The 16,071-nt window shown below is 38.2% G+C and overlaps 1 protein-coding gene across 2 annotated transcripts in view; it reads right to left on the bottom strand.

The window, feature by feature from the left end:
* Positions 1 to 16,071, bottom strand: part of DCDC2 (doublecortin domain containing 2) — a 250,407-nt gene that overhangs the window by 140,720 nt on the left and 93,616 nt on the right. For both annotated transcript variants that reach the window (XM_066268286.1, XM_066268285.1), the window contains exons 3-6: positions 15,744 to 15,820; positions 15,484 to 15,615; positions 9,652 to 9,798; positions 7,682 to 7,736 (exon numbers count right to left, since the gene is read on the bottom strand). In XM_066268286.1, the coding sequence (XP_066124383.1) occupies positions 7,682 to 7,736; positions 9,652 to 9,798; positions 15,484 to 15,615; positions 15,744 to 15,820 (411 nt within the window). The remainder of the gene's footprint in view (positions 1 to 7,681; positions 7,737 to 9,651; positions 9,799 to 15,483; positions 15,616 to 15,743; positions 15,821 to 16,071) is intronic.

Genomic DNA, 16,071 nt, shown 5'->3' with positions numbered 1-16,071 from the left:
AGACCAACATAGGACCATAACAGTTCAAGATCACATGTCTGCACTCCTACAAGGTGGACACCAATGACCACACCTTCATTGGTTGCCTCTAGCACCTGCTTAACTCTCAAAATGAAGGCCTTGCATCTCAGCAGGAAGGAAAGGTTGAGTTTCAGTGGCTCTGGTCACTGTCCCAAGTATGGCCATTGCTACAGAAAGAAATTCTCCTTAACAAGACAGACCTGGCTCTCAGATGCTCAGGTGCTAAACATACCTGAGTATGTAAAGTGTCAAGCTGCAGGTAATGGAAATAATATGTTTTAGAAACTCACAACCCCTGGCTCAGTGGCCACTGCAGTGCCACAAACCACCTATGGGAACCTGGGCTAACTCCTACCTTGTTTGAGCCCCTACCCTCATCAGTTAAATGGGGTTAAGGTACCTGCCCTTACATCTATAATGAGAATGAAATGGTAATGTCTAAAAGTAACTGGCACAGTGCCTGACATATAGTATTTCTTCAATGAGTATCAGAGTGTTTTCTTTAAGAGCAAAGAGATAATATCTTTTTCTTAAAATTATATCATACACACCATATAGGGTTCAATCTTTATGCAACATCTGTACTATGCTAGTATCTGAAAATAAATGTAATAATATTAAATAAACAGATCTGCCTACAAACTTATTATAACTGCTCACTTTAAAATTTTATCTATTCAGTCATTCAACAGCATTTAAATTGTTTTAGCCATTGCCCAATTAAGGATAGCAAAATTCACAGCCTTATAAATGAAGTTATTTATGCTATTTTGTCATAGCCTACAAGAAAATGAATTATGCATAGATTTATTAACAGTATGAAAATCTGTCCAAATCTATAACACTTTTTTGCATAATTTAATTTTCTATTCCAACTGCAATTTAAACATACAGTTTTCATTTAATTATTGCATTAACTGCTACCAGAGTTGTTTGTTGTTGTTTTTTCTTTTCTTCAATGATTCTCGCACCGCCATAACTGATAATATAATTATGGTAGAGATTCCAAAACTATCAGCCAGGTCTCAGATTTCAGGCTACTTTCAACCGAATCTATTCATAACAAGAATTTTAAAACTTTAAAAGCTTTGAATGAATGAAGTAACCCCTCTAGCAAGTTTACTGGAATATCTGGTGATGCTGTGGAAATTTCAAGGACTAAAATGAATGAGAAACTTTGGATCTTGGCACAATAGTTTTTACAGCTCTCTGGAAATAGTCTTATTCACAAAAGGGGTATAACAAGGGAGAAGAAGAAGCCCCATCCTGGAATGGGATGCCTGGGCACTCACATAATTTAAAAACTCTCTTGCTGAATATTTAGGAGGTTCTGATTTACTGCATTTCTCGTAGTGACACTCAAAAGTGTCATTGTGGAGCATCAAGAGAAAGACTAGTTGCTTTCAATAACTACATGCAGCATGGCTCTGTAACTCTTCCTCACACATTCAATTACTGACTAATGACTAATCACCAGGCACTTATAAGAACAAAAACTGAGGGCAAGAGAAGAATTGTTTTGTAATTAAAAGACTGGAAATAATTTAAATGCTTGTCCTTTTAAAAAATGTTGGTTCATCTAAAATGTTAATATACAACAAATATATAACAAATTATATGCATATGTGTGTGAGAGAGAGAGAGAGGGAGATTTCCCTTTCTTTCAGGGATTTCCACATGTGACTAATAACTTGGACACATAGATAGTAGTTGCTATTTGGGGAGCATAGTGAATAGGGGAGTTTTATCATCTCATACAGCTATGCCAGTTGATAAGACAATGTTACTATCACTTACATGTTAAATACCTATTAACAGAAATATTTACCAAATGTGTAGACAGGTGTCAATATCATCACTTTACGTGTAAAGGAATTCACTTTCTCAGATTACCCAAATTCAAAAAAAAAAGGAAAAAAGATGACCCAGGTTTGATTCTTCTGCGGTACTGGAGCTCCCTGATGCCAAGGCACTAGAAACAACTATGACATAGTATGGTTCCCTAAAAAGCCATCTGGAACTGAGAGAGCATGGCTTTACCCTAAAGTGGAAGGAATCAGAAGCAGCCCGATTTTATAGCATATCCTATGCAAAAACTAGACCTCCATGGGACTCAAACCACTGTCCTACCTTCTGCCTCACACACATCTCAGCTTATCTGATAGGAATAGCAAACTTCTACCTCAAACAAGCAAAAAACTAAGAAGAGCCCTTCCATTACTGCTCATTCTTCGGAAATTGGGATTTTTAAAATAGTTCCCAAGGCAATTTCCAACAAAATCCAATCAACTCAGGTTTCTTTCATTACTATAGAAACCCATCTTCAGTCCTCAAGAAAACATCCTAAAACCAAGTTTAAAAATATCTGTGTGGGTTTTGCCTGTGGGAGCCGCCATCACCACGTGGGTCTCAGGGACACCCTGGGAAGCGGATCTCAGGAGCAAGAACTAGGCGTGACTAGGGCTGGTGTTGCTCTCACCCGCGTGTCTGGTGAGAGCAAGTATGAGAATCCCTTTCATCCACACTGAACTCAGTTTTTTCACCAGATAAATGGAATTTTAGGACCATGCAGAATTTTTCTTGCTTCACTGTGACTTTGTGATACGTGGATCATAATGTTTTTGTTTTACCACAACCTTCACAATTATAATACTTGAATCTGTAAATTACTGGTCACAAGATGTATTAGCTACATGATAATATGACAACAAAAGACAATTTGATTTAGTTTTTGGCTTTAACTTTCAAAGACTTCCCTGATTTTGCACCTCTCCCACTAATGGGTGCTTTCATTCTACAAGGAGTGACCTCAAAGCTAGAGAACAGCCTGTCTTTGGTGGGTTTATTTTTCAAACTTTATAAAACTCAGGACAATTATCTTATATCTTCCTTTTGTTTTCAAGGTTAGAATCACAACTTAAAAATATTCACAATCTGCTCATTTCTGTCACTTTCCCAGCACTTGGGAGTATGTATCAGGGTAGCTCTGGTCTTGTCCTGCTTTGCACAAGGCATTCCCTGGCCAATTTAATTTCAAAGCGTCTGCTTGACCCCCAGAACTCCCCACTCCCCACATTCCCTACCACAGGGTGCAACTCCCCTGACTACAGAACTGATGCCACAGCGGGGGTGCACTGTGCAGACAATAGCAGCTCTCTCTCTCTCTCTCTCTCCTTCCCCCTCCTTTTTTGAGTTCTATCAGGCCCTGCTCACACTCCCCTTCATCATGCGACAGAGCAATTCCTAGAAAGCTGTTGGGTAAATGAATTCCGAAAGTCCAGTCATGCCCCTCCGATCTGCACCCACGTTCAGGGATGCTTTCCCCGCTGAACTGGCTGTGGTTCCCCAAGTTTGAAACAACTCTCTCACAGTCCAGGTAACACCCCTCAAATCTGTGCCAAGCAGTTAATGACCTCAAAACACATACATGCTCCAGGGAACCAACTAATTAAAAGAAAGGAGTAAATCAACCCTTCTGTTAAAAATTGAATCTGTGACTGACATTATGAGCTTAGATGTTCTCTCTGTGCGGCTCACTGCCAGTCATGCTCACGTCCAGTAAACAGGTTGTGAAAGCCTACCATGTGCCAGGTGGGTTATTACTCTCCCCTCAGATCTGACTTCCCAAAAGAGGCCTGCCTTGCCCACCCAGATATCGCTCCCTCTCTCACTTTCTCTTCCCATATTTTGATGCATTTTTCATCAAGCTTCATACTACTTAATACCAAATATATTATATATTTGTCTTTCTCCTCCTCTAGAATGTAAGCTCCATATCTTTAGTGCTTTCTCAGGAACCTCTGCCTCCTCTTCCCCACCAAGCACTAAAATAGTGCCCAGGGCATGGTACGTCCTCAGTAAATGGCTGTGATGACTACATCAATCAATGACAGCAGAGATTACAATATACTCAAAGAAGAAATATCACAGATATCCATCTCCCCTGTTGCCACCTGTCCAAGTCCCCTGCCTCACATGCCTGGACTCCAGCTGTCTCAAAGCCTCCTGCTTCTATTCATTCCTGCCCCAACTCACTTCTCTGTAGACACTACAGCCAGAATGATTTTGTTCTAAATGTAAATCAAATGTTATCACTTTTTTCTAACTGTCAAGTGGTGTCCCATCAAGCAATAAAGCACAACTCCTTACAGGGCCTCAGGATCAGGAGCTGCCTGCCCGAATTAATCTCAGACTACACTGGCCTTCTTTCTGCACTCGCATGCCGAGCTCTTAACCAAGAGCTTTGGTGCCTTTTCTCTTGCCATGGAGGCTCTTTTCTCACCTGTTCCAACCCTGTATGACTGGCTCTACCATTAAAGTCTCAGTTTCAGAGAATTTTATAACAGTAAGTGCCCTGCCACATTTTCTTTTACACGCCGCATTTACACCATTTAAAATGAGCTAAATATTTGTTTAGAAGCTGATAGTCCGTCTGTTCCATTCTTCCACCTTCTCCTCCCCCACCCTCCACCACCTAGGCACTAGAACAGAAGTTCCATCAGGTCTGTACTCTTGTTCACCACTCTATGACAGGTGCTTACAGTAGTTCCTGGCACTTCATAAGTGCTTCATAAATATATGTTGAGCAGATGAATGAGTGAGCAGATAGGTGAATGGATGGACAGATATACAGCATGCTTTGGGAGCATTGTGAAGAAAGGAACAAATTCTGCTGTCATTTTATTTTTCTAAGTCAGAGATATAATTCAGAGTCTATGCTTTCTATGAGATAAAAACTGTCTGCCATTAAAGGTCACTTATTCAAAGAGGCCCTTCCTGACACACCTCTGGAAGTTAGTTCTCCTTTGATTGTCTCTCATTTGGTTCTGCACTTTCATTTTCAACACACTTTGTGATGACATACAGATTTGTGGAATTGTTTGTCTCTCCCAGTAGACCATGCGCCAAGAGAAGCGCCATGTCTCTCTGCTTATCATTGTCTCCCTAGAGCCTTGTTTCATGCCAGACACATGGAAAACTCAATAGCACAGATTCTAAACTGCACATGAGTGCCTCCTACACAAGAATTTTAAAGCAGGAAACTCATTATACATTATTTAATTTAAAAAACTAAACATTACAAATTACTGAAGAGTAAGCACATAATTCTGAAGTTCATTCACTTAATGCAGAGTTAAGTCATGACCTTGGTTCTGACATCAACTTTTCCTGTGACAGATGGTCAGTTAGTCAACCACACTGGGTCTCTCTTTAGTCATCACTCTTCCAGGTGTACTGTGAGAACTAATGAGCTCATATTTGCCTGTACACAGAAGAGATTCCACTCCAAAGTCCTAAAGAAGAATAAGGTAAAATTTCCAAACCCTAAATTCATGGGTTTATTTAGCTTTATCGTGGCTAATACATACTTTTCAGCTATTGAAATATTCTCTATCTCCCTTCTCTCTATACCCATGATATAGTTACCTCAAGCTGGGGCCCTTTGTGGCTCTCACTGCATCTCTCTCCAGGCCTCACACACCAGCCTCACACTCAGTGACACGATGAGGACTGCGCCCTGCCAGGCTGTGCTGAGTGCTAGGAACACTACAGTGACAGGTATCTGCTCTTCAACCATAACCATTATGTGGATGAATTTGCAAATCCACATCTGATGCCCACATCAGGCCACAGACTCCACCATTTATAATTGCTTGTTAAACACTTTATACTAGATTTTATGATGACACAACTTATATGTTTGAAATTCAGCAGGTCATTATTTCCTCTAACTATCTTCTTCTTGGCCACAGTACTACCATTTTCTCAGGCATCCAAGTTCAAAGACTTGCAGTTACCTTTGGCTTCAACTTCTCCAATAACCACATGTACCCATTACCAAGCAAGTCTTTCATTTCTTCATGGGCAGTAATCCCTTCCTGCTCCCTCTCCATCTACCCAGTCTAGACTCATTACTTTATGCCAAGCCTATTGCTTTAACTGCCACATAATTGAGGTCTCATCTATGACCTCTCACCATGTAAATCTTTCTCCACATAAAAGATCTGGCCTTCCTATTTAGAATGAATTTGGATTAACATTCTCACCTCTCAGAAGCCCTCATGAGCTGCCCTCTACACAAAGATAAAGACTAGCTCCTCATTCTGACATTCAAAGTCATCCAAAACTGCTATCCCCTACCATTTCAGGCACCTCACACCTCTCACACCACAATGGACCTCCTGTTCCAGTAGGTCAGCCTGCACAACTCACTGTCCCGAGGTCAGAAGAACCAGCTTCCTCCCAGAAAGCCCTTGGGGTGCAACCTCTCCCCTGCCATTTGCTCAACAGAAACCTTTGGACATGCTACTCTATGGTCTGTGCTTCCTTTTCTCATTTTTAAATGCAGTAATAGTGGTAGTGCCTGCCTCGGGGGATAAGGATTAAGTAAATCCTATCTGTAATGACACTGTCAGTGTTGAGCCCTCAAGTGTTCACTAAATATCAGCCGCATTACCGCTTCTCCGCATGCTTGCTCATCTCCTTCCCTCACGCCGTCCCTGCTGTCAGGGACCCTCTCCCCCACTGACCTGTGCCTGAACCTTAAACTGTCCTCAAAGGCACAGCTCAAACTCAACTTCCTCCATCTACTCTGAATGATGTACATTGATCCCTTCTGTCTCTCTTATGTTTACCAATCTCACCATAAAATCAGAGTTTAGCTTGTTAACTTATTTTTTCAACCTATCTTCTTTATTTCAATGAGATCGTAAGTTTTTTTGAGGGCAAGTGCTTTGGCATACGTAGTATGAATCTCAATAAATGGGTGGGTAATAAATGTCTGCTGTTTGTTATGCTGGGTTTAGCTCTACTTCTTTGCATAAAATTATTTTTCTTTTTTCAAGAATTTCAAATGATATAATCAAAAATATAGAAGAGATACAGATACCTAAACTGTCACTAGGAGACAGTATCATTGCCAGTCACTTATTTCACACAACACCTTTATAACACTTTTGCTCAGTTAATTCAGAGAGAAGGAAGTGTCAAATCAATCCTGATTGCTACTGGTTTGGAAATTCAATCAGAAGGGTAGAAGGAAAAGCCTCAGCTGAAAAAAAACAATCTGGCAAAGCAAACCTGCAGCATGACATCAAACCCATCTCCATGAAGTACAAACAAAATGTACAGAGAAGTTAAGAGGTTACCTACCAAATGTTTGTCACAGTTCCCACATAATGAGTATTTAATAGATGGTTGCTGAATTAACAAATAAACAATGATGAATGAAAAAAATGCTGATAGGGAGTAAATATTTGAAATGATTCTCAATCTTTTTAAAAAAAAATATATTTTAGGGTTACCATTTACTTTCAAACACTGTTTTAGTCTTTGTCAGAGAGAGGAAACGAGACTGGGTGACCACTGGTGTGACTCCCACAGCATTTCTTCTCGTTTTATGTGTCATTACTGAGGTTTCAATGTGATATAAATTGTACCAGGTCTCTACACAAAGAAAAAGAGATCTATTTCGTAATCTGTATTTTTTAAATGTTAGCTTTAAGATCTTAATTGTAACATTATGTTCTAGTGTTATTTCACGTAATGGCTTATATGCCCGTCAAGTTTTATGTCTTCAAATTTAATTGAAACCAAAAGGACAGTGTCTCTGCATTGTATAGAAATATAGAACACTAACAAGTAAGCCTCTGATACTTACACTCCCTTTAGACTTTCGGGATCCTACAATAGGAGGCAGTGAAGAAGCTTTCTGACTGTGGAAACAAATTACAATTTAGAAGTATGAGTGTTATTGACAAATAACATATAATACAAGATAATTTTCATCCAAACTTGTCATTTCAACTTGAAAGCTAACTGTTTACTGATATCAGTGTTTCACAAAAAGTACTATATACTTTCCCAGGTTCACAAAGACCACCATAAAATTTCCAAATTCCATCCTGAAAGATGTTTAATGTTTTCCTATATACTATTGTAATTGATACTTACAATAAACTTTTAGCACCACCTTAAATTATTTCATAGCATTTTTAATTCCCCAAATTTTCTATATAAATTTGAAAAAAATCATTTCTCAAGCTGAGTAATGATTCTGCCAAATTGAGCTTAAAACAATAAATCCCCCCCTCTTTTTTAATATCCATGCTGTCTACTTCTTATAGAAGCTCAGAATGATAACACACTGACATTTATAGTCAGGGAGTTTCTAAACCACTCTTGTCAAAAAACAAAAACTGTCTTCAGCCATAGGAATGTTGTTTCACAGATGTCTATATGATTAGGAAAAGACCAACTGAACCTCTCTGTAAACAAGAAGATACAAAGATAAATGTAAGTCTTACTAATTTGTCTGAGAAAGGCCACTGAGTTAGGGCTCTCACTGCCACCAATTATACACTGAAGCAGACTAACCCAGTGTCACTTAGCAGATTGTGGAAGGATTTAATTTCATGGATGGGTAAAAACGATTAGCAATAAATCCGCTGGTAAATAATTCTAAAGTGCTGGAAAACCATGTGCTCTTGCACACATCAAACAGCACCCCTGAAATTTCATTTCATCTATATTTCTCTAGAATGCAGCTAGGTTCTTCATCAGGCTTCACAAATTGCAAAGTAATAGACAGCATGTTGGTGATATTCTGCTCTATCTCAATAAGTATCACCCACCCTAACAGAGAATAAATCCATTTCCAATAGCAAAGTGGCCACAGAACTTCTGTAAAATGTAGCAGAAGTGGATCCAGGACACCATGGGCAAGCCGAGAAAGGGACCCTGCATGTGCCAAGGGCCAAGGCTCTTCATGCATGTCCCTGCAGTCCAGCTACTCAGTTGGAATAAGGCATCTTTCACAAATATATGACATTTCATAGAGAAAAAAGATTCATAGTTCATTATCTGTAATTAACATTGCAATCTTTAAAATTTTGCATGTATTAACTATAAAGGCAGTCAATCTACTTATGTAACACAAGTGATATATTATTTTTATATTTTCCAGTTATTATTAAAAAGTGTACAAAAATAGTATGGTTTCTTAAACACTTTTAGATGTTTTATATGACTAGCTGAAAAATTACTTGATCTAGCTAAGAAGTTGACATTAGAACTTCTAATAATGTATGTGTTATAAAAGCTCATTGCTCCAATTCTTCTTTGCAAGAGTAAATCTTTATATTTACTATAAAATCGTAAGTGAATGGTAAAAAAAAATAAAAGTACAGGCAGTCCCTGGGTTATAAGTGAGATAGGTTCTATAGGTTTGCAAATGTTGAAGTATTTATATGCACAGAAAGGTCAAAATAAATACTATGTTAAGACAAACATCTGTCTAAGTTACATTTAATAGGTAAATGTTCCTGTTCCAATTTACATTCAAATTCAATTTAAGAACAAACCTACAGGAACTTTTTTGTTCATAACTCAGGGACTGCCTGTATATAGTAAAAAATATACTATACAATCTTTCATAGATTCCCCCAAATTATTGGGTAATAGCTCTCAATCTTCAATCATGGCAAAAAAAAAAAAAAGATCAATATATATGATACATGCTTTTCAGTCTAACTGATAAACAAGATTATATAAAACAGTGATCAGCAAAAGACTCAATGCTATTTCAAGTGATAACTAAAATATGAGAAGTGAATGAGGATGGAAACTTACCCAAAAGACCTTCTCATTGTTGACTTGTCAAAGAGTAATTCACTGTAAGGCAATTTCTTAAACTTATCTCTGCCAACAGCCACATAAAATTTCCCGTTCTCCAACTCTGCGCCACTTTCAACCAGCTTTCCTTGTAAAGTATAAAGTCTGCCAAAATATGAATGCCAGCAATTAAAATTTTAACAAGCATGGGAAGAACTGCTTAAAATTACTAAGTAAATAAAAACATTCTGTTCTTAATTTGGCTCATTTGTTACTATCCTAATTATTGAATTACAAAAGCCTCAAAGTCATTAGATTCAGCTACATGCCAATGTTATAATGCAGACACAGTGGCCATCTAGCTGTACAGAGTTTCCATCCCAATGAACTTGACAATCTAACAGGAGTATCCCCTGTGGCTGCCTTATTAAGATTTCAGAAGGAAAGCTTTAACTTGTACAGAATGCAGTGCTTTCAATAAAGCTCAGCTTCTGTTGGAGTTTGACTGTTCTATTTATATTTTGTAAACACTTTCAAGTTTTATTTTCTTAATTTGTTTGTCAGATTGATATACCTCTTAAAGCACTTTGTATACAAGCAGCAGCCATCAGCCAAAATATTACATCCAAACACACATAACTGGGTCAGAAAATAGGAGGCGAGAGAGAGGTCAGCGGGTGAAAGAACCCATTGCCAGCATTAATGGTGCAGAACTGCATAACATTCATGCTTCTTTCTTTTTCCCCTGCCTTCCCCCATCTTCCCAGAATAGATTTCACAAGAATCTCCCTTTACTGTAAAACTACAATTAATAAGTTACTTATTAAAACAACAGTGATTATTTCCTCTGGGAAATTTAGAGTGTCCAGAAAAGTTCTTTAAAGAATGAGAGACCAAAAAACAGACTCTTAGAGAACTACAAAGAAAGACAATGCATATATTTGAAGATTAGAAGCAAGAGTGAGCAACTGGAAGGATTACAAAATAATTATTTTTAAAAATTCTCAGACTTCTTATATTACATAATAAAGGTTAGTGGTATTTGCAAAGGAAGAAAAATCATCCATTGACCTGTCTGCTTGTTTACTGACTATGTAAATTGCCCATCACATGGAGCCATGAAGTACAAAGAAACTACTCACTAAAATCCTTGAAATGTGTTTAATAGAAAGATCCAATGTCTCTTCTTTTACAACATTGTACTCCTGTCCCTACAAGTCCCTACAATTAGTGCTGGTTTTCCTACTTTGACCTAGACCAGGGTTTCTGAACACTGTTGACATTTTGAACATGACTATTCTCTGCTGGAGAGGTGGAGAGGCTGTCCTGTGAACTGTAGGATAACAGCACCCCTAGTTTCTAACCACTAGGTGGCAGTAGTAGCCGTCCCATCCCCAGTTGTGACTATCAGAAGTGACTGGACACTGACAAATGTCCTCAAGGGACAAAAGCGCCCCTGGTTGATAAGCTCTGGCTTAGGTCCAGACATTCTCCTTTCATTTTCCTTCAAAATAGGAAGTTCTGAGTCAGTAATTAACTTTTATAATGAGAAATTAAAAGGTAGCATAGCTGTGGACTTGGAAACAGACAAAATTTGACTTCCTCTGCAAGAGGGGAAAGGATGCTGAATAAAGCTGAGCCCATGATTTTATCCTTTGTTTGAGGGACTCCTGTTGACCTGCTTTCTTCCTGTGCTAAAAAACACAAGAAATATAAATAGGAAGTTAAACCAATTTTTATGGGATACTTTTAATATCTAAATATACTGGTGTTCAAGGAGGATCCAACCATAATACTTTTTAATGTCCTGTTAAAGAAAGATGGACATGTTCAAAGTGAACAGCAACCAAATCTTACTCATATCCTACCTTATATTAAGAATGAATTTTAACTATTCAAGTGTTCAGGGGATATAAAAATATTGTATTTTCTGTATTTTTACTTGCATAAATTTTATTTCTATGTATGAACTTGTTCACATTAATATATGTATGAATAAATGTATCTTAGGCATGCAATGGTGTATATATATTTTTTTATGCTTTATATATAATTTATTTAGTAGGTTTATGTCTATGTATATGTCAAAAGATACAACTATATACTTAAAATAAAAAATCAATATATAACTATTGAGATCTGCTTTCACACTGATTCCAAAATAAAATCTAGACCGATCAAAGGTTTTAAATAAAATTTAAAAGTACAAGATGAAAACAGAATACACAATATTTTTATAATCCTGGAGTGAAAAAATCCTAAACTAGTCATAAAACTCAATGATCATAAAAATAAAATAAAAATTCAACATATCTGTATGCAAAAAGAAACAAAGAGTATCAAAAATACAAACTGGAAATATACTTAAAACTATTGTATATGAGCAAGGGCCAATTTACCTAATATGTAAAAAGTGCTTATAAAGCAATAAAACAAATTTGCAAAGCCATGACAGGTAGTTACTATATATATAAGAAGAAGATAAATATTTGGCAGTTATTTAGAGAATAATTAAGAGAACAGGCTCTGGAGCCACACTGCCCACTAATTTGGTTGAATCCAGTGCTGCTAACCACTATCTACATAATTTTGGGCAAGTTACTTTCCCCCTCTGTGTCTCATGTTTCATTAAAAGAGAATAATAACACTGTTCACCACATAAAATTGCTAAATTAAGTTAAAAATGTAAAGCACTTGGAACAATGCATTGCACAAAAGAAAAGCTCAGTCTGACAGGTGGTGGTGCAGTGGACAGGGCTTGAACTTGGGACACTAAGGTCCCAGGTTCCAGGTTCAAAACCTCAAGGTCATTGGGTTGAGCACATCCAGCCTGAGCACAGGCTCACCAACTTGAGTGCAGGATTGCCAGCTTAAGCATGGGATCATAGACATGATCACAGGTTGCTGGCTTGAGCCCAAAGATCACTGCCTTGAAACCCAAGGTCACTGGCTTGGGCAAGGGGTCATTGACTCAGCTGGAGCCCCCAGTCAAGGCACATACGAGAAATAGTCAATGAACAACTAGGGCCATAACTATGAGTTGATGCTTTTCCTCTCTCTCCTTTCTTATCTCTCCCTCTCTCAAAAATATTAAATTAAATTTTAAAAGTCCAATATATGTTGTCATTGAATATCACATGAATAAAAATAAACAAACAGTGAAATATTTTTACTCAATATGAATAAAAAGACAAAATGTTAACTTCACAGTGCAGATGAGAGTATAAAAAATGGGCCCTCTCCATCACCTCCAGTGAGAGCACAAGTTAGTGCAGACTCTCTGGAAGACACCTGGCGGCACCTACAAATATTTAAAATGCATTTGCCACTAGGCACAACAATTCCACTTCTAGATTTTAGTTTGCTGATAGACTCTACTTATCTACAAAGACATGAACATATAATAGTGAGTGACTGGGAATGATTTAAGTTTCCATTAAGAGTAGACTGTTAAATAGATCATGGCACTCTCATAAAATGGAATATTTCATAGTAATTAAAAGTAATAAGAGTAGGCCCTGGCCGGTTGGCTCAGTGGTAGAGCATCAGCCTGGTGTGCAGGAGTCCCAGGTTTGATTCCCAGCCAGGTCACACAAGAGAAGTGCCCATCTGCTTCTCCACCCCTCCCCCTCTTCTTCCTCTCTGTCTGTCTCTTCCCCTCCAGCAGCCAAGGCTCCATTGGAGCAAAGTTGGCCCGGGAGCTGAGGGTGGCTCCATGGCCTCTGCCTCAGGTGCTAGAATGGCCCTGGTTGCAACAGATCAATGCCCCAGATGGGCAGAGCATCTCCCCCTGGTGGGCATGCCAAATGGATCCCAGTCGGGCGCATGCGGGAGTCTGTCTGACTGCCTCCCCGTTTCCAACTTCAGAAAAATACAAAAAAAAAAAGTAATAAGAGTAGAGCTATTTGTGCTAATAAAAATCCCAAGATTTGTAGAAACAGTAAAAAAGTAAGGTATATTTATTCATGTATCGCCTGACCAGGTAGTGGAGCAGTAGATAGAGCATCGGACTGGGATGCAGAGGACCCAGGTTTGAGACCCCGAGGTCGCCAGCTTGAGCGTGGGCTCATCTGGTTTGAGCAAAGCTCACGAGCTTGGACCCAAGGTCACTGGTTTGAGCAAGGGGTTACTCGGTCTGCTGTACCCCCCCCCCGTCAAGGCACATATGAGAAAGCAATCAATGAACTAAGGTGCCACAACGAAAAACTGATGATTGATGCTTCTCATATCTCTCTGTTCCTGTCTGTCTGTCTCTATCTATCCCTCTCTCTGACTCTCTCTCTGTCCCTGTAAAAAAAAAAAAAAAAAAAAAAAATATATATATATATATATATATATATATATATATGGCCTGACCAGGCGGTGGCGCAGTGTATAGAGTATCGGACTGGGATGTGGAGGACCCAGGTTCAAGACCCCGAGGTCACCAGCTTGAGCACGGACTCATCGGTTTAAGCAAAGCTCACCAGCTTGGACCCAAGGTCGCTGGCTCGAGCAAGGGGTTACTCGGTCTGCTGAAGGTCCGCAGTCAAGGCACATATGAGAAAGCAAACAGTGAACAACTAAGGTGTCGCAACAAAAAACTGATGATTGATGCCTCTCATTCATCTCTCTCCATTTCTGTCTGTCTGTCCGTCCCTATCTATCCCTCTCTCTCATTCTCTCATTGTCCCTGTAAAAAAAAAATATATATATATATATATATTCATGTATGTATGTGTGTTCCCATTTATGTTTCTAAAAAATAAAAGATGCATGGGCTTTCATATGCCTAGAATATCTCTGGAATAATGCAGAAAAAGTGCTCGAAAGAGGGACTAGGGAGGGGAGACAAGCAGTTTTTATTTATACCTTTTGTTTGTTTGAAATGTTTTTTTTTACCACATGTGAAATATTACTTTCAATTATATTATATTTATATATATATACCTAATTGTATTTAAAATCCAAATGGCTATGAAACTATATATAAATATATGTGAATTATGTATACAAATTAAACTGAAAGACAATATGCAATCATTTGAGAATTTATCATATGCATGCATAGATAGGTATATAGATAAGAAAACAGGTATATGATCTTGAAAGCAGGAGTGTATTCTACCAGTGGAGTATGTTAAAGAGCCTGGGATGAAGACAGGACGCAAGAACTACCAGAAAACTCTTTATTACATGTCAAGTAGTTGTGAATCACATGTTATATATATTCTATGTTCTGTACTTGTGTATGGTATTTATAAGCCTCCCACCTACAAGAATATGTCAGCTTCCATCAAGGAATAATTTCAAAGGCTTCACAATTTAAAATCCATGATTTTGGTCTTCACTTACATTTCAGATCTTGAGAAAAATGTTTCTGATTTCTTAAGTTTTGGCAACCCCATTTAATCATCCTCTGGCCTGCCTCTTCCTCAAATCCACTAACAGCTCGTGATGCCTGATGTTTTATTCTAGGCAAATATTTTGGATCATCAAAGAATCATATATACTCCTAAATAAAAGGACAACTATTTAAGAGCCAAAAATCTGGCTCAGTCAGAATAAAGTTCTTAATGAAAAGAATGCCGCCTATTTGCTCTAAAGCAAAAGAATAAAAATAGTTAATATCTGTTGACATGCTACTATGTGCCAAGAACTGTTTTAAGTGCCTTATATAAATATTATTCCTTAAAGCAACCCTATAAGGTAAGTACTATTATATACCCATTTTACAGATAAAGAGACTGAGGCATGTAGAGCCTAACTGGTGAGCCAAAATCCAAATTTGGGACCAGCAACTTGAGAACCTCTTGGGAATATTGTTAACAGTTCTGAAAACCATCCACTCATAAGATTACTCTGACATACCTGTGAACAGCCCCACTCCTCAAAGTTATTTTTTCTGTGACCATCTGTAGCACATGATCCCACTGATTCAAGGCCTTTCTAGGAATAAGGAGGCGGGATGCTGGGCTGATGAGGTCTCCATTTGCAATCAAGCTGGACAAAAAGCAAAGCCAATGAGCCACACCATTCGAAACAGTAATGCCATTAACTACAGCGCAAACCCCAAACCGAAGGGAAACCACAGCCAATTTTCATTTGAACGGTAAAGGCCTCCTACTTACAAGATAGTACAAGGTTCCTGAAGTGATTTTCTAAATCGTGCTGACACATTGATCCTGCTGTGGATTACTGGTTTTACCTTTAAAAGCAAAGAAATACAAATCACCAAGCTTATGTTACAATAGTTGCTTTGTTTTTTTCTGTTAAGGAAATTCTATAGGTTTCCAGGGAAATGGCTGAGAACTGTTATGCCTGTGGTAAAATCTTGCTTTCCCCCTACTTACGTAAATGTCTGGGCTCGCCTCCTATTGATATTATGTGGTTTTAACAAATGTTTTTTTAAAAATCGCTTACACCCTGGGAATACTGCTCATGATTTTTCCAACATAG

Source organism: Saccopteryx bilineata, chromosome 3 (assembly GCF_036850765.1).
Source record: "Saccopteryx bilineata isolate mSacBil1 chromosome 3, mSacBil1_pri_phased_curated, whole genome shotgun sequence".
NCBI classification, from domain to species: Eukaryota; Metazoa; Chordata; class Mammalia; order Chiroptera; family Emballonuridae; genus Saccopteryx; species Saccopteryx bilineata.
This window is presented reverse-complemented; position numbering and strand designations above follow the sequence as displayed.